This window comes from Oncorhynchus gorbuscha, linkage group LG20, assembly GCF_021184085.1.
Source record: "Oncorhynchus gorbuscha isolate QuinsamMale2020 ecotype Even-year linkage group LG20, OgorEven_v1.0, whole genome shotgun sequence".
NCBI classification, from domain to species: Eukaryota; Metazoa; Chordata; class Actinopteri; order Salmoniformes; family Salmonidae; genus Oncorhynchus; species Oncorhynchus gorbuscha.
Window position 1 is genome coordinate 3,815,067 of NC_060192.1, and position 24,266 is coordinate 3,839,332.

At 48.0% G+C, this 24,266-nt stretch overlaps 1 protein-coding gene across 5 annotated transcripts in view; it reads left to right on the forward strand.

The window, feature by feature from the left end:
• The window catches only part of LOC124006681 (phosphatidylinositol 3-kinase regulatory subunit alpha-like), a 79,704-nt gene extending 56,338 nt beyond the window's left edge, over window positions 1–23,366 (forward strand). For 2 of the 5 annotated variants that reach the window (XM_046316740.1, XM_046316739.1), the window contains exons 3-14: window positions 1,661–1,753; window positions 2,212–2,286; window positions 2,442–2,573; window positions 6,810–7,011; window positions 10,240–10,322; window positions 19,453–19,660; window positions 19,761–19,941; window positions 20,074–20,342; window positions 20,469–20,645; window positions 20,767–20,841; window positions 21,010–21,180; window positions 21,649–23,366. In XM_046316740.1, coding sequence (XP_046172696.1) covers window positions 1,661–1,753; window positions 2,212–2,286; window positions 2,442–2,573; window positions 6,810–7,011; window positions 10,240–10,322; window positions 19,453–19,660; window positions 19,761–19,941; window positions 20,074–20,342; window positions 20,469–20,645; window positions 20,767–20,841; window positions 21,010–21,180; window positions 21,649–21,838 — 1,856 coding nt within the window. In that variant the 3' untranslated portion in view covers window positions 21,839–23,366. Of the gene's footprint in view, window positions 1–1,660; window positions 1,754–2,211; window positions 2,287–2,441; window positions 2,574–6,809; window positions 7,012–10,239; window positions 10,323–15,322; window positions 15,614–16,563; window positions 16,880–16,972; window positions 17,113–19,452; window positions 19,661–19,760; window positions 19,942–20,073; window positions 20,343–20,468; window positions 20,646–20,766; window positions 20,842–21,009; window positions 21,181–21,648 lie in introns of those variants that run through there. The other 3 variants (XM_046316742.1, XM_046316744.1, XM_046316743.1) reach the window with 3 other exon arrangements.
• Window positions 23,367–24,266: the final 900 nt, after the last annotated feature.

Consider the following 24,266-nt stretch of genomic DNA (forward strand, 5'->3'; position numbering starts at 1 on the left):
CTCTCTCTCGCTCCTGATCCAGTCGATTCACACGCAACCCGGACAGCGTTTATTTCCCAGTGTGAAACGAGGACAGATCATTATTTAGCCGAGCAAGCAGCCTCCTGGGGGAGCGAACGTTTCCAGGCTAATGACCGGCGTGTATCCGTAGATGGCTATGCTAGATGCCCACTTTCATGCCCGTTTACAAAAAAGTTAAACAATTTCAGGGTAGCGGGAGAGAGAGAGGGGGGGGGGTAAATGGAAAAGGGTCTCCATTCATGGTTGTCTGCATTTGAAACTGCAGACTCAAAGCTTCGAACAGTTGGGCCTTTCAGAAAAGTGACCTTTTTTAAAAATAACCTTTTTTGCAAATCCAAATAAAATCTGTGCCAGCCCCCGGAGCCTTTCATGTCCACCACACCTGAATGCTAAGATTTAATGAGAAGAAGAAAGAAAAAGAAAAAAAACCTGGCTCAGACCTGGCTTGGCTCAGACCTGGCTTGGCTCAGACCTGGCTTGGCTCAGACCTGGCTTGGCTCAGACCTGGCTTGGCTCAGACCTGGCTTGGCTCAGACCTGTCTTGCCTCAGACCTGGCTTGCCTCAGACCTGTCTTGCCTCAGACCTGTCTTGCCTCAGACCTGGCTTGCCTCAGACCTGGCTTGCCTCAGACCTGGCTTGCCTCAGACCTGGCTTGCCTCAGACCTGGCTTGGCTCAGACCTGGCTTGGCTCAGACCTGGCTTGCCTCAGACCTGGCTTGGCTCAGACCTGGCTTGGCTCAGACCTGGCTTGGCTCAGACCTGGCTTGCCTCAGACCTGGCTTGCCTCAGACCTGGCTTGGCTCAGACCTGGCTTGGCTCAGACCTGGCTTATCTACTGCTCAGCACCTCTCTAACCTGAATCGGTCGGTTGCGTTTTGGTCTCTCCACCACTCCTTTGGTCTGGTGTCTTCTATACCCTTTTGAAGTTGCGCTCCGGGTCCCAAATCGCCCTTCCTGCCCAGTTGAAAGGCCCAGCCGCTCTCTGCCCACCATGTGGACGCATGGCGAAGTGGGATTCATATATTAACAGCTGGCCTGAGGGAAAGGGGTGGGGATGGAGGCCAACTTGGTGGTGGGACTGAAGTGTGGAAGCACAAAATGGACCCCTTTGTGTCTTGTTAGAGGGTGGGAGAGATTGACTCTTGCATATAACCAACAAGGGCTTGGTTGAGCAAGGGTTGAGCAAGGGTTGAGCAAGGGTTGAGCAAGGGTTGAGCAAGGGTTGAGCAAGGGTTGAGCAAGGGTTGAGCAAGGGTTGAGCAAGGGTTGAGCAAGGGTTGAGCAAGGGTTGAGCAAGGGTTGAGCAAGGGTTGAGCAAGGGTTGAGCAAGGGTTGAGCAAGGGTTGAGCAAGGGTTGAGCAAGGGTTGAGCAAGGGTTGAGCAAGGGTTGAGCAAGGGTTGAGCAAGGGTTGAGCGATTTAAAAAAAAAATACATTAAAAAATAAAATACTGAATTTCAATTCACTTCCTGATACGTTTTAAATTAAATTGACCCCAACCAACCTCCAACTCATACCCTCCCAGTCCGTCTTTCTCTTCACCGTTTTGTTACCTATTGAAATCCTGAAGACCTTTTTTAAGTGAAAATGACTAACTAAAATTATGAACCACTATTCCTCTCTTCTTCTCGTCTTCCAGGCTCAGCCCTACTGGACCTGACAGAGCAGTTTTCCCTCCCGGAGACGGCTCCCCCCATGCTTGCCAGGCTGCTGGAGGCCATTGAGAAGAAAGGTGAGCTGAGCTGGCCGGTACACACCGGACTAATACATTCTAGAAGATTCACTGCTTGTTTATCAACAACATGATTTAAATTAGTTGGGGGCGGCAGGTAGCCTAGTGGTTAGAGCATTGGACTAGTAACCGATAGGTTGCTGGTACGAATCCCCGAGCTGACAAGGTACAAAATCTGTCTTTCTGCCCCTGAACAAGGCAGTTAACCCACTGTTCCCAAGGCCGTCATTGTAAATAAGAATTTGTTCTTTACTGACTTGCCTAGTTAAATTTAGGTTAAATAATACAGTTAAAAAGATATATATATATTTTTTTCTACTTAAATCTGAATAGTTTCAAAGTGATTTTATGGACTTTCCAGGAATCAAAAGTAATTGCATTTCAGCTATGCGCTTTCAAGGAATCAAAAGTAATTGTGTTTTAGCTAGTGGTATCATGTGCTCCTTGATTTGGCGTAGGTCTGGACAATCCAACTCTGTACAGGACCTTCACAGCCGGTGGTGGACTAGATGTCAGACAGTGCTTTGAAACTGGTGAGCGGAATTACATCTTCTTCGCTTATTTCCACCCAAATTCAATGTCTCTTTTCATTTAAAAAACAACAACTTGGTGTGTTTTATATGTAATATATATATATATGTTTTTTTAAAGCAGTTAGACCTTGAGCAAATGTGTGTGTTGTGTTCAGATCCTCCCTCAGCAGACCTGGACCAGATGGACCTGCAGATGTTGTGTGACGGTCTGAGTCGGTACCTGCAGGACCTTCCCCAGCCTGTCATCCTACCGGCCATTTACACTCAGCTGGTCCACACCGCCCAAGGTACACACACACACACACACACACTGCAAACACTGCCATTCACTCTCGTCAGAATACACCACATGATTACAACCATTATTCTATAGCACCCACTGTTTTCTTGCTGTTTTACTCAAAAGTGGGTTGAGTCAAAATCAGCATGTTGGTTAGAGGTTGACATTTGTTTGTAGGTCTCAGCAATAATGCTGAATATTTGGGCCTTACCCCAACCCAAAGGTACACAGCAGTCCTAACCTAATCTTCCATTGGCTGGACGATGGAACACTCTGTACTTTGAGATTGGAGAGGGTACCCAGAGGACCTAGAGCTAGTGTCAATATCCACCCGTTGGCCCTTACACAGAGAGAGAGACACACTATCTCTTTCTCTATCGCTCTCTTTCTCCCTTCCCCCATTTCTTAGGCTCTGTCTTGGGTTGTCTGTCATTCTCTCTCTCGCTCTCTCGCCTTCTGTCTCTCGCCTTCTGTCTCTCGCCTTTTGAACCTCTGTCTCTCTACACCTGTCGTGGGTTCTCTCCTTCTCCCTCCCTTCTCTGTATCTCTACATCTGTCGTGGTTCTCTCCTTCTCCCTCCCTCCCTTCTCTGTATCTCTACATCTGTCGTGGGTTCTCTCCTTCTCCCTCCCTCCCTTCTCTGTATCTCTACATCTGTCGTGGGTTCTCTCCTTCTCCCTCCCTCCCTTCTCCGTATCTCTACATCTGTCGTGGGTTCTCTCCTTCTCCCTCCCTCCCTTCTCTGTATCTCTACATCTGTCGTGGGTTCTCTCCTTCTCCCTCCCTCCCTTCTCTGTATCTCTACATCTGTCGTGGGTTCTCTCCTTCTCCGTATCTCTACATCTGTCGTGGGTTCTCTCCTTCTCCCTCCCTCCCTTCTCTGTATCTCTACATCTGTCGTGGGTTCTCTCCTTCTCCGTATCTCTACATCTGTCGTGGGTTCTCTCCTTCTCCGTATCTCTACATCTGTCGTGGGTTCTCTCCTTCTCCCTCCCTCCCTTCTCCGTATCTCTACATCTGTCGTGGGTTCTCTCCTTCTCCCTCCCTCCCTTCTCTGTATCTCTACATCTGTCGTGGGTTCTCTCCTTCTCCCTCCCTCCCTTCTCTGTATCTCTACATCTGTCGTGGGTTCTCTCCTTCTCCGTATCTCTACATCTGTCGTGGGTTCTCTCCTTCTCCCTCCCTCCCTTCTCCGTATCTCTACATCTGTCGTGGGTTCTCTCCTTCTCCCTCCCTCCCTTCTCTGTATCTCTACATCTGTCGTGGGTTCTCTCCTTCTCCGTATCTCTACATCTGTCGTGGGTTCTCTCCTTCTCCGTATCTCTACATCTGTCGTGGGTTCTCTCCTTCTCCGTATCTCTACATCTGTCGTGGGTTCTCTCCTTCTCCGTATCTCTACATCTGTCGTGGGTTCTCTCCTTCTCCGTATCTCTACATCTGTCGTGGGTTCTCTCCTTCTCCCTCCCTCCCTTCTCTGTATCTCTACATCTGTCGTGGGTTCTCTCCTTCTCCGTATCTCTACATCTGTCGTGGGTTCTCTCCTTCTCCGTATCTCTACATCTGTCGTGGGTTCTCTCCTTCTCCGTATCTCTACATCTGTCGTGGGTTCTCTCCTTCTCCCTCCCTCCCTTCTCCGTATCTCTACATCTGTCGTGGGTTCTCTCCTTCTCCGTATCTCTACATCTGTCGTGGGTTCTCTCCTTCTCCGTATCTCTACATCTGTCGTGGGTTCTCTCCTTCTCCGTATCTCTACATCTGTCGTGGGTTCTCTCCTTCTCCGTATCTCTACATCTGTCGTGGGTTCTCTCCTTCTCCGTATCTCTACATCTGTCGTGGGTTCTCTCCTTCTCCGTATCTCTACATCTGTCGTGGGTTCTCTCCTTCTCCTGTATCTCTACATCTACATCTGTCGTGGGTTCTCTCCTTCTCCGTATCTCTACATCTGTCGTGGGTTCTCTCCTTCTCCGTATCTCTACATCTGTCGTGGGTTCTCTCCTTCTCCGTTCTACATCTGTCGTGGGTTCTCTCCTTCTCCGTATCTCTACATCTGTCGTGGGTTCTCTCCTTCTCCGTATCTCTACACATCTCCGTATCTCTACATCTGTCGTGGGTTCTCTCCTTCTCCGTATCTCTACATCGGGTTCTCTCCTTCTCGTATCTCTACATCTGTCGTGGGTTCTCTCCTTCTCCGTATCTCTACATCTGTCGTGGGTTCTCTCCTTCTCCGTATCTCTACATCTGTCGTGGGTTCTCTCCTTCTCCGTATCTCTACATCTGTCGTGGGTTCTCTCCTTCTCCGTATCTCTACATCTGTCGTGGGTTCTCTCCTTCTCCGTATCTCTACATCTGTCGTGGGTTCTCTCCTTCTCCGTATCTCTACATCTGTCGTGGGTTCTCTCCTTCTCCGTATCTCTCATCTGTCGTGGGTTCTCTCCTTCTCCGTATCTCTACATCTGTCGTGGGTTCTCTCCCTCCCTTCTCTGTATCTCTACATCTGTCGTGGGTTCTCTCCTTCTCCGTATCTCTACATCTGTCGTGGGTTCTCTCCTTCTCCGTATCTCTACATCTGTCGTGGGTTCTCTCCTTCTCCGTATCTCTACATCTGTCGTGGGTTCTCTCCTTCTCCCTCCCTCCCTTCTCCGTATCTCTACATCTGTCGTGGGTTCTCTCCTTCTCCGTATCTCTACATCTGTCGTGGGTTCTCTCCTTCTCCGTATCTCTACATCTGTCGTGGGTTCTCTCCTTCTCCGTATCTCTACATCTGTCGTGGGTTCTCTCCTTCTCCGTATCTCTACATCTGTCGTGGGTTCTCTCCTTCTCCGTATCTCTACATCTGTCGTGGGTTCTCTCCTTCTCCGTATCTCTACATCTGTCGTGGGTTCTCTCCTTCTCCGTATCTCTACATCTGTCGTGGGTTCTCTCCTTCTCCGTATCTCTACATCTGTCGTGGGTTCTCTCCTTCTCCGTATCTCTACATCTGTCGTGGGTTCTCTCCTTCTCCGTATCTCTACATCTGTCGTGGGTTCTCTCCTTCTCCGTATCTCTACATCTGTCGTGGGTTCTCTCCTTCTCCGTATCTCTACATCTGTCGTGGGTTCTCTCCTTCTCCGTATCTCTACATCTGTCGTGGGTTCTCTCCTTCTCCGTATCTCTACATCTGTCGTGGGTTCTCTCCTTCTCCGTATCTCTACATCTGTCGTGGGTTCTCTCCTTCTCCGTATCTCTACATCTGTCGTGGGTTCTCTCCTTCTCCCTCCCTCCCTTCTCTGTATCTCTACATCTGTCGTGGGTTCTCTCCTTCTCCCTCCCTCCCTTCTCTGTATCTCTACATCTGTCGTGGGTTCTCTCCTTCTCCCTCCCTCCCTTCTCTGTATCTCTACATCTGTCGTGGGTTCTCTCCTTCTCCCTCCCTCCCTTCTCTGTATCTCTACATCTGTCGTGGGTTCTCTCCTTCTCCCTCCCTCCCTTCTCTGTATCTCTACATCTGTCGTGGGTTCTCTCCTTCTCCGTATCTCTACATCTGTCGTGGGTTCTCTCCTTCTCCGTATCTCTACATCTGTCGTGGGTTCTCTCCTTCTCCGTATCTCTACATCTGTCGTGGGTTCTCTCCTTCTCCGTATCTCTACATCTGTCGTGGGTTCTCTCCTTCTCTGTATCTCTACATCTGTCGTGGGTTCTCTCCTTCTCCCTCCCTCCCTTCTCTGTATCTCTACATCTGTCGTGGGTTCTCTCCTTCTCCGTATCTCTACATCTGTCGTGGGTTCTCTCCTTCTCCCTCCCTCCCATTGTTCTGTTCTTCAGTGCTCGCTGGATTATCGTTCTGTCACATGGCCAGAGACAGGATATCTGTGGTCAATAGCAACTAAAATAAGCCTGAGGGTTTATCTCCCACATCTCAGTGCTAGCCAATCATCTGCAAGTGTACCTTGCACTCCTCACTCATTGGTCGAGCGGTTTTCTAACCTGCTGACTGCACACAGGGCTCTTTATTTCTTCTTCCCGCCACCCCATTGGTCGAAGGGAAGCCTGCTCGCCTCACACATCTGTAGCTTTAACTGAGGGAGCTTTTGGAAGGGTTTTGTCATTGTGACATTCCTTCTTCTCTGGCGTGTGTGTGTGTGTGTGTGTGTGTGTGTGTGTGTGTGTGTGTGTGTGTGTGTGTGTGTGTGTGTGTGTGTGTGTGTGTGTGTGTGTGTGTGTGTGTGTGTGTGTGTGTGTGTGTGTGTGTGTGTTGGTCCCACAGAGGTGCAGAGCCCTGAGGAGTGTGCCCAGCAGCTGCGTCACATCGCCAGCGCACCCAGCCTTCCGGCCCAGTACTGGCTCACCTTCCACTGCCTGCTGCGCCACTGGTCCCGGGTGTGTCACAATGCACCCAAGAACCTGCTCAGCTCCCGCATGCTCGGTGAGATCTTCAGCCCGGTGCTCTTCAGACAGCAGGCTGCCAGGTGGGTGGAAGAGACAGACAGGCACACTGACTGACGCACGCTGGCTGGCTGACTGACTGACGCACGCTGGCTGGCTGGCTGACTGACTGACGCACGCTGGCTGGCTGACTGGCGCTCACTGGCTGACTGGCGCTCACTGGCTGACTGGCGCTCACTGGCTGACTGGCGCTCACTGGCTGACTGGCGCTCACTGGCTGACTGGCACTGACTGGCGCTCACTGGCTGACTGGCACTGACTGGCGCTCACTGACTGACTGGCTGACGCTCACTGACTGACTGACTGACTGACTGACTGACTGACTGACTGACTGACTGACTGACTGACTGACTGACTGACTGACTGACTGACTGACTGACTGACTGACTGACTGACTGACTGACTGACTGACTGACTGACTGACTGACTGACTGACTGACTGACTGACTGACTGACTGACTGACTGACTGACTGACTGACTGACTGACTGACTGACTGACTGACTGACTGACTGACTGACTGACTGACTGACTGACTGACTGACTGACTGACTGACTGACTGACTGACTGACTGACTGACTGACTGACTGACTGACTGACTGACTGACTGACTGACTGACTGACTGACTGACGCTCACTGATGCTCACTGACTGACTGACTGATGCTCACTGACTGACTGACTGACTGGCTCGACTGGCTGGCTCGACTGACTGGCTCGACTGACGCTCGCTGACTGACGCTCGCTGACTGACGCTCGCTGACTGACGCTCGCTGACTGACGCTCGCTGACTGACGCTCGCTGACTGACGCTCGCTGACTGACGCTCGCTGACTGACGCTCGCTGACTGACGCTCGCTGACGCTCGCTGACTGACTGACTGACGCTCGCTGACTGACTGACTGACGCTCGCTGACTGACTGACTGACGCTCGCTGACTGACTGACTGACGCTCGCTGACTGACTGACTGACGCTCGCTGACTGACTGACTGACGCTCGCTGACTGACTGACTGACGCTCGCTGACTGACTGACTGACGCTCGCTGACTGACTGACTGACGCTGACTGACTGACTGACGCTCGCTGACTGACGCTGACCGCTGACTGACTGACTGACGCTCGCTGACTGACGCTGACTGACTGACTGACTGACTGACGCTGACTGACTGACTGACTGACTGACTGACTGACTGTCGCTGACTGACTGACGCTCGCTGACTGACTGACGCTCGCTGACTGACTGACTGATGCTCACTGACTGACTGACTGACTGGCTGGCTCGACTGGCTGGCTCGACTGGCTGGCTCGACTGGCTGGCTCGACTGACTGGCTCGACTGACGCTCGCTGACTGACGCTGACTGACTGACTGACTGACTGACGCTGACTGACTGACTGACTGACTGACTGACTGACGCTCGCTGACTGACTGACGCTCGCTGACTGACTGACTGACGCTCACTGACTGACTGACTGACTGGCTGGCTCGACTGGCTGGCTCGACTGACTGGCTCGACTGACGCTCGCTGACTGACGCTCGCTGACTGACGCTCGCTGACTGACGCTCGCTGACTGACGCTCGCTGACTGACGCTCGCTGACTGACGCTCGCTGACTGACGCTCGCTGACTGACGCTCGCTGACTGACGCTCGCTGACTGACGCTCGCTGACTGACGCTCGCTGACTGACGCTCGCTGACTGACGCTCACTGACGCTCGCTGACTGACTGACTGACGCTCGCTGACTGACTGACTGACGCTCGCTGACTGACTGACTGACGCTCGCTGACTGACTGACTTCGCTGACTGACTGACTGACGCTCGCTGACTGAGACTGAACTGACTGCCGCTGATGACTGACTGACGCTCGCTGACTGACGCTGACTGACTGACTGACTGACTGACGCTGACTGACTGACTGACTGACTGACTGACGCTCGCTGACTGACGTGCTGACTACGCTCGCTGACTGACGTGCTGACTACGCCGCTGAAGTCGCTGAACGCTCACTGGCGCTCGCTGATGACTGACTCGCTGACTGACTGACTGATCGCTGACTGACTGACTGACGCTCGCTGACTGACTGACTGACGCTCGCTGACTGACTGACTGACGCTCGCTGACTGACTGACTGACGCCGCTGACTGACTGACTGATCGCTGACTGACTGAAACGCCGCTGACTGACGCTGACTGACTGACTGACTGACTGACGCTGACTGACTGACTGACTGACTGACTTTCGCTGACTGACTGACGCCGCTGACTGACTGACGCCGCTGACTGACTGACTGACGTTCGCTGACTGACTGACTGACGCTCGCTGACTGACTGACTGACGCTCGCTGACTGACTGACTGACTGACGCTGACTGACTGACTGACTGACTGACTGACGCTCGCTGACTGACTGACGCTCGCTGACTGACTGACTGACTGACGCTCGCTGACTGACTGACTGACTGACGCCGCTGACTGACTGACTGACTGACGCCGCTGACTGACTGACTGACGCCGCTGACTGACTGACTGACGCCGCTGACTGACTGACTGACTGACTGACTGACGCTCGCTGACTGACTGACTGACTGACTGACTGACGCTCGCTGACTGACTGACTGACTGACGCTCGCTGACTGACTGACTGACTGACGCTCGCTGACTGACTGACTGACTGACGCTCGCTGACTGACTGACTGACTGACGCTCGCTGACTGACTGACTGACTGACGCTCGCTGACTGACTGACGCTCGCTGACTGACTGACTGACGCTCGCTGACTGACTGACTGACTGACGCTCGCTGACTGACTGACTGACTGACGCCGCTGACTGACTGACTGACGCCGCTGACTGACTGACTGACGCTCGCTGACTGACTGACTGACTGACGCTCGCTGACTGACTGACTGACGCTCGCTGACTGACTGACTGACGCTCGCTGACTGACTGACTGACTGACGCTCGCTGACGCTCGCTGACTGACTGACTGACGCTCGCTGACTGACTGACTGACGCTCGCTGACTGACTGACTGACTGACGCTCGCTGACTGACTGGCTGTGAAAGGATTAGGTTGGGAAGCTTTCCTATTTGCTAGCTGTGATGTAGCAATTAAAGGAGCCTGGCTTGAAGTCCCATCAGTTAGAGACCGAGAGAGAGACCAGAGCAGCAGGGCCAGTCAGCTGCCTGGAAAATCACCGGATCAATTTGACTTTGGTCCTTTTTTCTTCTTTCTTCTACTTGCCCACATCATCAGCTGTGAGCCCAGCCCAGATGCTCACATCAAGATCATCCAGACCCTTGTGACCAGCGAATGGACAGAAGCCCAGGCTGCTCCAGGTCAGAAAACACACATTCCTCTCTTCTGTTATTCAGCATGTAGTATGCTCTTCTGGCTGGGGGTGTATGCAGAGCTACAGAGTGACTGTGTCTGTATCTCAGTTCTATATTTAACGCTAAAGAAACTAATGCCCATCCCTGCCTCTGTGAAAGAGATTTACGTTCATGTGCTGTAATGTGTTATAGAAAGTTAAGACTGCATAATCACACTGCACTGTGCACAAATAAATGACTATTACGCAATATTAAAATATACATTTTAAAACCTTTTATCAAACACATTATTTTCCATTGGATCGAACCATTTGGTTTGCTTTGTGTATACTAACCGTTGGAACCTAGCATTTGGTTTGATTCGTGTATACTTAGCGTTGGAACCTAGCATTTGGTTTGCTTCATGTATACTAACCGTTGGAACCTAGCATTTGGTTTGATTCGTGTACACTTAGCGTTGGAACCTAGCATTTGGTTTGATTCGTGTATACTTAGCGTTGGAACCTAGCATTTGGTTTGATTCGTGTATACTTAGCGTTGGAACCTAGCATTTGGTTTGATTCGTGTATACTTAGCGTTGGAACCTAGCATTTGGTTTGATTCGTGTATACTTAGCGTTGGAACCTAGCATTTGGTTTGATTCGTGTACACTTAGCGTTGGAACCTAGCATTTGGTTTGATTCGTGTACACTTAGCGTTGGAACCTAGTATTTGGTTTGATTCGTGTACACTTAGCGTTGGAACCTAGTATTTGGTTTGATTCGTGTACACTTAGCGTTGGAACCTAGCATTTGGTTTGATTCGTGTATACTTAGCGTTGGAACCTAGCATTTGGTTTGCTTCGTGTACACTTAGCGTTGGAACCTAGCATTTGGTTTGCTTCGTGTACACTTAGCGTTGGAACCTAGCATTTGGTTTGCTTCGTGTATACTTAGCGTTGGAACCTAGCATTTGGTTTGCTTCGTGTATACTTAGCGTTGGAACCTAGCATTTGGTTTGCTTCGTGTACACTTAGCGTTGGAACCTAGCATTTGGTTTGCTTCGTGTACACTTAGCGTTGGAACCTAGCATTTGGTTTGCTTCGTGTATAGTTAGCGTTGGAACCTAGCATTTGGTTTGCTTCGTGTACACTTAGCGTTGGAACCTAGCATTTGGTTTGCTTCGTGTATAGTTAGCGTTGGAACCTAGCATTTGGATTTTCTCTCATTCTGCTCTGCAGATCCTTTCAAGCTCTGTCAGGTTGGATGGGGAGCGTCACTGCAGTTATTTTCAGGTCTCTCCAGAGATGTTCAAGTGGGTTCAAGTCCGGGCTCTGGCTGGGCCACTCGAGGACATTGAGAGACCTGCGTTGTCTTGGCTGTGTGATTAGGGTCGTAGTCCTGTTGGAAGGTGGACCTCCGCCTGAGGTTCTGAGCCATCTGGAGCAGTTTGTCATCAAGGATCTCTCTGTACTTTGCTCCATTCATCTTTCCCTTGATCCTGACTAGTCTCCCAGTCCCTGCCTCTGAAAAACATCCCCACAGCATGATGCTACCACCACCATGCTACACCGTAGGGATGTGGCCAGGTTTCCTCCAGAAGTGACGATTGGCATTCAGGCCAAAATAGTTCAATCTTCGTTTCATCAGAGAATCTTGTTCCTCATTGTCAGAGTCCTTTAGGTTCCTTTTGGCAAACTCCAAGCAGGCCGTCATGTGCCTTTTACAGAGGAGTGGCTTCCGTCTGGCCACCATAAAGGCCTGATTGGTGGTGTTCTGTAGAGATTGTTGTCCTTCTGGAAGGTTCTCCCATCGCTGCCAAAGGTACTTCAACAAAGTACTGAGTGAAGGGTCTGAATACGTATGTAAATGTGATATTTCAGGTTTGTTTTTTGTTTTTGCAAAAATGTCTATAAACCTGTTTTGGCTTTGTGATTATAGGATATTGTGTGTAGATTGATGAGGGGGAAAAACTATTGAATCAATTTTAGAATCAAATAAAATGACATTTTTTAATAACATGTGAAACAATTCAAGGGGTCTGAATACTTTCCAAAAGCACTGTATCTTCGACTAAGGCTGCAGGGATAAAGGGATTGGGATGAACTCGTGGATACCACTTCAATGTTTCTGCAATTTGCATAACTGTTAGTTAGATACCCATGGACTTCCAGTCGTTGCGCTAACGCTAGTTAGCATTGGCTCGCAAAACTACTTCTAACATCCTTCGTACAGGATGCAGAGACACAAAAATGGTATCCACAAGTTCATGTGACTCTGGGGAAGCAGAGTAGGGAATAGGGTTCCATAGGGTTCTGGTCTAAAGTAGTGCACTATATAGGGAATAGGGTTCTATAGAGTTCTGGTCTAAAGTAGTGCACTATATAGGGAATAGGGTTCTATAGAGTTCTGGTCTAAAGTAGTGCACTATATAGGGAATAAGGTTCTACTTAATTGTATCCACAAGTTCATGTAACTCTGGGGAAGCAGAGTAGGGAATAGGGTTCCATAGGGTTCTGGTCTAAAGTAGTGCACTATATAGGGAATAGGGTTCTGGTCTAAAGTAGTGCACTATATAGGGAATAGGGTTCTATAGAGTTCTGGTCTAAAGTAGTGCACTATATAGGGAATAAGGTTCTACTTAATTGTATCCACAAGTTCATGTAACTCTGGGGAAGCAGAGTAGGGAATAGGGTTCCATAGGGTTCTGGTCTAAAGTAGTGCACTATATAGGGAATAGGGTTCTACTTAATTGGGGAAGCAGATAACTTAATTGCCAACATCCTAAAGTGTCCCTTTAAGCCATAGTCTCAATAATGGGATCTTAAACTGTGTTGTGTAAGAAGGGCTCGTGTTCATTTTTGGTTTGGTGCCGAGCGTAGAGCCACCTTCCCCCTGTGAACAGGAAATCAGTGGCTTGTTGAGATCAAAGTGAATAGTTGATGTAGCAGGTTTTTTAGGTGGATTCCATCAAATGTGCTGTGCACAGAAGAACCATCGATTTGAATTATTTAAGACTTTGTACCGTGGCCAGAAATACACTGAGAACTAAAGAACATTTCATAAATTCAGGTTGTGACGGAATTAAACCATATTGTGGGGAAAGCTATTATATATATATCTATCTATATATCTATATATATATATATATATATATATATATATATATATATATATATATATATATCTATATATCATAGCTTGCATAATCGGTGGGGTGTGGACTAAGCTAGCGTTCTCGTGTAGGAGGGCACAATGTTGCGTGGCACGGTTGTGTTCTTAGTTGCTTGTTGAAACAGCCTTTGGGCAGCCCGGGGGCCCATTGCCTGGCTGTCACTGTTTTAAAAAGTTTTATCTGTCGGGGCCTATTTCTAACATCTCGCTGCTGTCTGTAGTTCACACCTGCAGGAGCAATGGGCCGACGGGGGAGGTGGGCGGGCTGGTGGGCAAGGACGAGCACGAACACTCAACACCGCACGCTTTGACTTCTCTCTCTGCTGAACCAGCCAGGTCCCTTCCTGTGTCGAACAACACACACACACACACTATGTGCCATGCACCGACACTCGTGAAACACACATACATGCCAGGTAGGTTGGACTCGGAGGGGAGCAGTTTGGCATTCAGTTGTGTTTAACACCACACGTGTGAGACTTTCTACGAAAGTGTGGGTATGTGTACTGTCTGCAAATACGTGTTTCTCTGAATGATAGTCTGTGTGCGTGTCTGTATGCCTCCTCCCAGTTACTGGGAGCCTATTTTTAAGTAAGCAGCCAAAGGCCACTTAGATTTGGTTGGCTGGAAACTCGGTCCGTTCCACAGAGCACCTCTTGTTACACCTCGATCACACCGACAGCGTCATTGTGTTTTGGTACACCAGAAGTACATTCATTTCCAATGGAGCGCTGCGTTTGCCTTGCACCAACCAATGCCTTGCCGTTTCAGTTCATTCTGTGTGGCACGTATGTTGAATTTATTCAACACGTATGAAATTGTATGCGTCAACTGGACAGAAATAGTAGGATAAAGGCGAAATATTGAACTTTTGTTACATCCACAAATGTTTCATATTGAAAATGTTTGACTGCTGAATTAATTTACGCATCATTGATGCAATGACACTGTAGGTGAGACTGAGGCGTTAGCCCGGCGGCTGCTCCTACTTCCTAGGCCCACACTGCTCTCCCCTCTACCCTTCTAACCCCCCCTCCCCGCAGGCTCCTTCCACACACCCCTCCCAGCCCCCAAAGTGCCCAGCTCAGCAAATATTTGAACCTGTGCGAGTTAATCATAAGACTGACCCCCCCCCCCCCCCCCCCCTTCGGTCGGCACTAGGGCCAGGTTTCAGAGTGGGCAGGCAGGGTCAACAGCAAGGCAGCAGCTCAGCTAATCATTAGAGCCACTGAACACGCCGATTGGCACGTGTGCTTTTCTGTTGCTCATTAGAAAAAGGACATTTCAGTCTTGGAAGGAGCCTATTTCCTATTCCTCAAAACCCCCTGAATGAATCTAATGTAACTCAAGAAATCTGTCATTAATTTCGACTTTTCTTGGATGACGTTTTAGTTGAGCTATTTTACATGTAAGGTGTTTGGTGGGCGCAGTATTTCTCAAGTTAAAAGATTTGTGATGTGTAAACAATGTGTAAACGAGGTCTGGCTATTGGGCAGGTCTGTCTCACTGTCTATGCTATTGGATACAGAGCAATCACTGCAGCTGTTCACCCCGTGTTAGTGGGGAAATGTAAATTGTCAAATCACTGCCTAATCTTCATATACCTGTTGTGACCAAAATTATCCTATTTACACCTTGAGGTAAATTTTGGCACTAGAATAACCGTTTCTGACTCATATCGATGCCACATAGGTCGTTTTCAAAGGGTTTTGTTGCTTTTTGAAGGCAGTTCCTCTTTAACCAGCGGTCCCCACTCGCACAGCCCTCCTCAGCCTGGCATAACATTTAGAGAGGGAGGGCGGGCGGGAGGGGGAGGGGGAGCTGTACAGAGAGGCACGCAGCCCTCTCACTGTTACACCACCTGTGTCAGATCAAGGAGCAAGCCAGGCAGTCAGGCACCTGCCTCCAAGCCAGAGAGTTACCGGATTACCTGGATTTCATGAAGTACCGCTGAACGGACCCGTCACTTCTCTAAGAACCACAGTAAAATCATCTGGTTTAAGCCACGGAATGGACATTTTCAGAAGGACTTGAGAGTTTTCTATCTGGAGCTCTGTCTGTCTGGATTTTACACACCGTTATTGGGAGAATTAAACAAAAGAGACACCACTGGTGCCTTATACCAGAATATGCACAACTTGCAACGTAAGTTTGAGATCTTGAATCGTTGCAAATCTGACACACTGGATAAGTTTAAAGGGTTTATTGCTAATGCGAGGGCTTCAGCAAAACCTTGAGACAATGAATTTTCTAGATAGATGAATAGGCCAGATAGAAAATGGAAAATGTGCTGGGTAACCGTGGAGTAGGCTATGGGACAGAAACGTGACTGACAGGTTTTTTTTATTTAAATTTATGGCCAGTCTCCTGGAGCTGTCAAGAGAACAGGTTTTCCTCGAGCCATCGCTCGCTCGCTCTCCGCTGCTGTACTTTTAGACACTGTTGGTTTCTGTGTGGTCAGGACGGCACGCGGATTTATCTAGGGACAACCGTGCAGAATGTTCAATTTCGACGATACCGTTTGAGGCAATTTTAGAGGCCTCAATCGGAATATGATTTACTACCGAGCAAAAAAATAAATAAGCCCATGAATATGAAGCACAAGTTGAATAATGTAGGGTTTTCTTTACTTTTACTATTTAGTGCGTACATGTAGCTAGCTGTTCTTTTTAAATGAGATCACATGCCCTTAAAAAGGTCGTACCCAGGTAAACTGCCGTCCTTATCACTCCGATAAGCTTTTATCTGGTATAGTTTCAGTCAATGTGGCCTATTTCATCATTCCCAAGCTGCCTTTGGAAAGACTCCATTCCCCCCCTCTTCCTCCCAATAATCCCCCCCCCCCCCGGAGAATTACTGGTGTATTTTGGAGCCTCCGGGTGACTGGTGGTGGTAAGTGGGTGGCTGTGACCGGGGCAAAGGCTTTAGGATGTGGAGCTGCTCTGCCTGGCCTGCCTACGTGCCGCAGCAGCAGCAGAGCTGGTTTTGTCTCTGTGCCAACAGTGGGCTGGACTAAACCGGTACACGACACGCGCGGGGGGGAGGGATTGAGCAACCTTGTGGGAGGGAGGGCTGAGAGCTACAGAGCAGGAGAGAAAGAGAGAAGGCTGCAGATTCGTTTCACTCCAACTGCGTTAGAGCTATGAGATGTTCACAGCAGCTATAGTCGGATCTATCTCTGGAAAGGATGCTGTGTACTAAACAGATTATTATAGGGCTATTTTAGCCTGTTTATGTTCTAGTCTATATAGACACTGATCTGCACTACATGGACTGTGCACATTGAGGGATATCAGCAGCAACTTAAAATGGGAAAAGGCCAGTGAGCTTTCAAAATGACATCATCGCTTTCAGGAAATGAAAGATGCAGGAGTTGTTGTTGACAGTCCCCCCCCCGCGCAATTGGCTGTGGTAAGTGATGTAACACATTACTGAGCAAGGAAGCAGGCAAGCTGCCTTTAAAGACTGCTTTTTAAAATGGGTTTTTGAGGCGGTCGTACGACGAGAGCAGGGCTCCATTCAGAACGGATTACGATTGTATCGTTCAAATGTGCAACAAGGCTCTGAAACACGGGAGGATTTGGAGGACTCTTGTCTGAGACCCGATTCTGAACCTTTATTTTACCTAGAGATGGACCCTCCAGGTAGGCAAACTGACTTAGCTCATTAACGCTGGGTGTTGCATGACACGTCTGTCTCAATGCGTGCCGAGACATTGTATGGCAGGGGGTACGATGGTCTAAGGCTAGCAGCAGCAGCACAGGAAGTCCCCAAGGCAAATGGTTCTGGTGGCGGTGAAATGTCACCATGACTGTCAGCCCAAAACTACTGCCTGCATTGCCATACCCTCTGGCCATCTCTGATCACCTGGATCCGTGGATGCACCGCTGCAACCAGTTGGAGAAATCCAGCTAAAGGGAACAGCCCATTTGCATACATTATTCCATCGCCATGGATATGGCTCATGTTATAAATATGTATATTATGCCCATGGCTCGGTGTCTCTCCTGCTACGTTGAAGTCTGAGGTACGCTGCAGCAGGACAGCAGGCAGATGGGGAACAAAGAGAGTGAAGCAGCTCTAGTAGGTTTAAAAATAGCCTTCTGCCATTTCAGCTCAGCTCCCTCCTGCCTGCTCCTCTGAAAGAGTGGCAGCTATATCGAGTGAGCCTGAGTCACTCGTGTGATTAACCATTCCAATGCAGCGATTAGGGCTTATTGATTCTGAGTGCTAGCAGCATGAAATAGAAATGGGGGGAGATCTGCGTTAGGGAGAATGCTGTTGCTAAGAAGAACCCATTTGGAAGAGAAGGGACTAGATCTGCGTTAGGGAGAATGCTGTTGCTAAGAAGAACCCATTTGGAAGAGAAGGGACTAGATCTGCGTTAGGGAGAATGCTGTTGCTAAGAAGAACCCATTTGGAAGAGAAGGGACTAGATGTGCATTAGGGAGAATGCTGTTGCTAAGAAGAACCCATTTGGAAGAGAAGGGACTAGATGTGCATTAGGGAGAATGCTGTTGCTAAGAAGAACCCATTTGGAAGAGAAGGGACTAGATGTGCATTAGGGAGAATGCTGTTGCTAAGAAGAACCCATTTGGAAGAGAAGGGACTAGATGTGCGTTAGGGAGAATGCTGTTGCTAAGAAGAACCCATTTGGAAGAGAAGGGACTAGATGTGCGTTAGGGAGAATGCTGTTGCTAAGAAGAACCCATTTGGAAGAGAAGGGACTAGATGTGCATTAGGGAGAATGCTGTTGCTAAGAAGAACCCATTTGGAAGAGAAGGGACTAGATGTGCGTTAGGGAGAATGCTGTTGCTAAGAAGAACCCATTTGGAAGAGAAGGGACTAGATGTGTTCAACGTAACGTGGTGATGTCTGAGGTGGTTTTTCGTCCCTGGAGCTTGGTGGGTTCATTGGTTTCTCTACAGACAGTTATATTGGTGGATATGTGGCTGAGGTTTATGATTTACAGGATGATTCTGCAATGGTTTACAGTTTTTTTGCATTTGAGCTGCAGGCCCAAAGCTGCGCTCCATTTAGGTCTGAAATGATGCAGTGTCATTTATTTTTTCCCTTTTTTTGTGGCCGTTTTGCAGAAAGGCAGAGATTATCTGTGTGCGACGTAATTGGGGCAACAGATGGGGTTGATTTCTCGTTGTTGCGATTTATGGGTAGGTCCCAACACGGAGGAGTGAAGGGGGCTCTTTTTTCTTTCTTTCTTGAATGTAATCCATTCTCCCTTACTCACTCCTCTCTTGCTCTCTCTTGCTCTCTCTCTCTCTCTTGCTCTCTCTCCCTTACTCACTCCTCTCTTTTCTCTCTCGCTCTCTCTCTCTCTCTCTCTCTCTCCCTTACTCACTCCTCTCTTGCTCTCTCTTGCTCTCTCTCTCTCTCTCTTGCTCTCTCTCCCTTACTCACTCCTCTCTTTTCTCTCTCGCTCTCTCTCTCTCTCTCTCTCTCTCTCTCTCTCTCTCTCTCTCTCTCTCTTGCTCTCTCTCTTGCTCTCTCTCTTGCTCTCTCTCTCTCTCTTGCTCTCTCTCTCTCTCTTGCTCTCTCTCTCTCTTGCTCTCTCTCTCTCTTGCTCTCTCTCTCTCTTGCTCTCTCTCTCTCTCTTGCTCTCTCTCTCTCTTGCTCTCTCTCTCTCAATGTTGGAGACCAGTGGTATTCTTTCAGCACAATGTAATCAAGTGGAAAGGATTGGAGGGAGAAAGCCGTATCCCCCCACTGTTCTAACTGCCACAGACGCTCTTAATCGTCCACTAAGCAAATGGAATTATATTTTCCACTCGCAGCTACAGAGTAATATATATTTCTACAACCCCTTTCAGCTCCTCCCTGGCATACTGGCATTACATTATATAGACTATGCCAGGAGTGACATCACTCCTGATAACGGTATGCTCCTGTTTAATGCAATAGGCAATTGACTGTATCATCATCACGTGAACTAAGCAGCCCTCTCTCTCCCCTCTCGAACAATACAGCCCTACCTCCCAAGCCGCCCAAACCCACAGCCCCTGCTGTCACTAACAACGGTATGAACAACAACATGGCGCTGCAGGACGGCGAATGGTACTGGGGAGACATCTCCCGCGAGGAGGTCAACGAGAAGCTGAGGGACACGGCCGACGGTACGTTCTTGGTCCGTGATGCCTCCACCAAGATGCACGGCGACTACACGCTCACGTTGAGGTAAGTCTTTTTCCCTCACTTCGCACATCCTCTATAACTAGTGTTTGTTGAATATTTAATTTTAATTTTGTCGCCCCTCCCTATTGGTCTCCACTTACAGAAAAGGGGGTAACAATAAGCTGATCAAGATATTCCACCGGGATGGGAAATATGGCTTTTCGGACCCCCTGACCTTCAACTCAGTGGTGGAGCTCATCAACCACTACCGCAACGAGTCGCTGGCCCAATACAACCCCAAGCTCGACGTCAAGCTGCAGTTCCCCGTCTCCAAACACCAGCAGGTAACCGTCAGCATGATCATAAACTTAATTTGTTTAGGACTTTTCACACAATGCGTCATAGCTCAAAAGCCTTGGCAAATGAGTCACTGTAGATCTACAGCTCTACTCCATTTCTTCGCGTCCCCTTCTCAGGATCAGGTGGTGAAGGAGGACAACATCGAGGCTGTGGGGAAGAAGCTCCATGAGTACCACCAGCAGTACCAGGAGAAAAACCGAGAGTACGACCGCCTCTACGAGGAGTACACCAGGACGTCCCAGGAAATCCAAATGAAGAGGACAGCGATCGAAGCCTTCAACGAAACCATCAAGATCTTCGAGGAGCAGTGCCAAACGCAAGAGCGGTACAGCAAAGAGTACATTGAAAAGTTCAGGAGGGAAGGCAATGACAAGGAGATCCAGAGGTAAGGGCTTGATCTAGACCCCCCCCCCCCCCCCCCCCCCAAAAAAAAACAAAACAATTTGGACACGTTGTTTTCTTATCTGATCAACGTCTTAATGTTTCATAACTGAGTTATTGTTTTCCTCAGGATCATGGGCAACTATGAGAAGCTGAAGTCTCGTATCAGTGAGATCGTGGACAGCAAGCGGCGTCTGGAGGAGGATCTGAAGAAGCAGGCCGCTGACTACCGAGAGATCGACAAACGGATGAACAGCATCAAGCCCGACCTCATCCAGCTCCGCAAGACCAGGGATCAGTACCTCATGTAAGTATCACCTCCTGGTTTCAAATCAATTCAACTTTACTTTTCTGGTGATGGGAACGTCTTGTAAAGGTCTCGATACTACCGGTCTCTAATCGGTCTTGTCATGGTTCTTGTATTCCAGGTGGTTGACCCAGAAGGGTGTCAGGCAGAAGAAGCTCAACGAGTGGCTGGAAATCAAGAACGAGAACACGGAAGAGTGAGTATTATTGACTGACCTTCCATACATTTTTATGTTCCTGGCATCTAACGTTGGCACAGTTATGGGACAAGCAACGGGGAATCGCATCGCACCATTGTTAAATAGTTTGCCATTCGATTTCAAACTTTAAGTGCCTAACTCCCTCCGTCCATCTATGTCCTCCAGTCAATACTCTATGGTGGATGACGATGAGGACCTCCCACACCACGACGAGCGCTCCTGGAAGCTGGGCAACATCAACCGTCTGCAGGCTGAGGCCCTCCTCCGGGGGAAGAGGGACGGAACATTCCTGGTCCGAGACAGCAGCAAGGCAGGATGCTACGCCTGCAGTGTTGTGTACGTATAAAGACCTCATTCTACTTTTGTCCTATAGTATAGTCATGTAAGCATCTACCTGATCCTGAACTGACCCTACCAGCATTTGGTTACTGATGCAACGTAATTTACCTCTGCGTTTGTACGGCTGTAGCTTGACAGTGTTCCCTTGAAGGATCAGACTGTGCTGCACTGCACCCTTTCTGTTTACCTCAACCTGAAGTTAAGCTGTTTGCTTCTACACTGTTCAGCACATTGACGTTGGCACTGCAAACACAAATTCAGAGACTGTAGACTTTACAGGAACAGGTATAGACACTGCAGCTCAACCATGTCTTTGAGTGAACCTTGTGTGACCAAGGGCTTGATGATTAGTCAAGTCGTAGAGTCAGGTGTGCCCTAGTGCTGGGAGTTTTTTTTTTTTAAGTACAACCTGACCTAATAGAATATGACTTGACGTTTCTCTCCTTCTCCGTCTCTCCTCTCCAGTGTGGAAGGTGAGGTGAAGCACTGTGTCATCAACAAGACGCCCTCAGGGTTTGGCTTCGCCGAACCTTACAACCTGTACAACTCGCTCAAAGAACTGGTCCTCCACTATCAGCACACGTCACTGGTCCAGCACAATGACTCTCTGAATGTTACGCTAGCGCACCCCGTCTACGCACAGCAGAAGCGGTGAGGACCCTCCTGGCCATTCAGTTGGGCAAAAACATGAGACTTGTTTTCCTAAAAATGTATATTTATATATTGTGCTCGGACTTTGGACTCAAAGATTTTTAAAAATAATAATAATTAAAAACTAGGCCCGTGTCTTGCCTACTAACAGACGTTTGACCCACGAGAGAGGAAAGGACTAAAGAGACTAACGCAAAACGAAGCCTGAAAACATTTCAGTGACTGTGAACTGACTGTGAACAGTGGCGAGAGCCTGAATGTAGTTTTGTCTCTCGTGCGTATTGTGGGAGCGCGGTGAAACTGCGTGAAACTGCTGAACTCTCTCCCCAGCGGAGGACATTGGAGGCCTTTTCCTAATGGTGCTTGTTCTTTTCAAAGCTTTACCAGCTGGAATGTCAAAACGCAGATAAAACTTGAGTGCATCATTTTATTTTTATTTTTTTTCCCTTGCGTTTTTACTTTCAAGTCTATCCCCCTGCGGGTGTCTGTGTGTGTGTCCATGTGACCAAAACTCACAGTATCTGAAAGCTGTTGGGTGTCTAACACACGTGTGTGTGTGTGTGTGTGTGTGTGTGTGTGTGTGTGTGTGTGTGTGTGTGTGTGTGTGTGTGTGTGTGTGTGTGTGTGTAAGTGTTCAATGACAGACCATGGATCAGCTGATAAATGTAGCAAAATGGCACTTTTGACAAAAAATCGTTTTCTTGGAAAGACTCCTACGGACTTACAGTGCAGAGACTCTAAACTGTTCTGTGGATGAGTGAAAATATGAACAGACTTGAAATGGAAATACTTCATTATGTATATATACAGAGGGGAACGTCAGTACACAGCAAACCTACCGCACCATACCAAAAAAAAAGCTCAGTTACTGTTCAGTTATGTCCTAATCTGCTATGCAATTATGTATCTCCCTTATTTCTACAAAGTTGTTTTTATGCTGTTGCAAACCCATAATATAAGCTTGTTTTTAATGCTTGAGAAAGTTTATTTCCCATGTAAATATCCAAGAGGATATTTTGTGTCAAAATGCCACGATAAAAACTGCTTCAGATTTTTAAGAAAGTAAATAATAGTAACATATACTTTATTACAAATGACTCTATCAGCAATGAATATAAAGATGGAAAAGATGAGTATTTTATTAGTACTTTTTTTTTTGCTTCAAACTGATGTTCTCAGGCAGAGCCTTTTGAGTATTTGACAGTTGCTTCAGTCACAAGAAATATTTCTAACATAGCCATGTGTTTTTAGGTCTTTGTCGAAACAACGGTAGCATCCCGAGTGGCACTCTATTCCTTATAGTATACAGGGGATAGTGTGCCATTTTAGAATGAGGGGAATATTTGTTGATTCCTGCAATCATAATGGTGCATGTTGTACTCACCTTTTCAACCATCTCCATGGAAACAACAGTATAGATTTATTTTGTTATATAACCTTTACCCCAAGGAAATCAGAGCAAATCGGTGTCTTGAAATGATGGAAATTGTTATTAAAAAGATCAATTGGGAGACATTTTATCTTCCCCTATGCATTGGCCACATTGTATTTTTTTTCTGTATCAGAAAATCTTTTTGAGTTGTTTACGTGGGTGGATCAACTCATTTCAAATAGTCCGTGATTGCTTATTCTCATACGACATTGTACACCAAGTGGTTGTGTTACTTGGAGAACGTACCCACATTTAGCTGCCAACCCACTTAGTAAACATTGTCACCGCTGCACATTTCCCAAAACTATTTTTCCACTCCTGACTTTTTTCCAAGATGTAAATGTCCATATGAGTCTAAATTAGGGTGTTAATCTATACTACACTGTTAGCATGTGTGGATTTTTCATTATAAAATATTATGATTAACTTTGAATTGGACTATCATCCAAGCCCAGTCGATTTGATAAATTAAAGTAATTTGTTTAAATCTACACTGGCTGGCAATGTTGGCAAATGTAACCCTCTACATCATCTATCCCTATTAGAAACATGAAATAAATGTGTCGGGAGAGGATTAACCTATTGAATTGTATTTTTAATTCCCCTTTGACATAAATGGCTAGTGAGACATTTCAATCTGGCACCACTATTATACCTATATATTTGCCGGGAGTAAATTTCCACAAATCTCACGTTATACTTAAAGGTTGAAGAGAAAGAGAGTCATTAGATATGTTTCATTCGGGGGGGAAAGAAGTGTTCCCAATGTTGGATAAACGTATTTTCTTCTCTCTGGGTGGGATGCATGTGTTAAACAGGGCAACGGGAGCGCTGCCTTTTGGTGGGTTCTGTTTACAACAATTACACGTATGACCCCATTACCTTCTGTGAGCCCCCCCCCCCCCCCTGGGAGTGGAATTGCGACGAAAGCGTGAACAAACTTCTAGTCAGTGCAATGTGTACGAGATGTGTTCACACTGTGTAACAGTTTAGCGTCAGT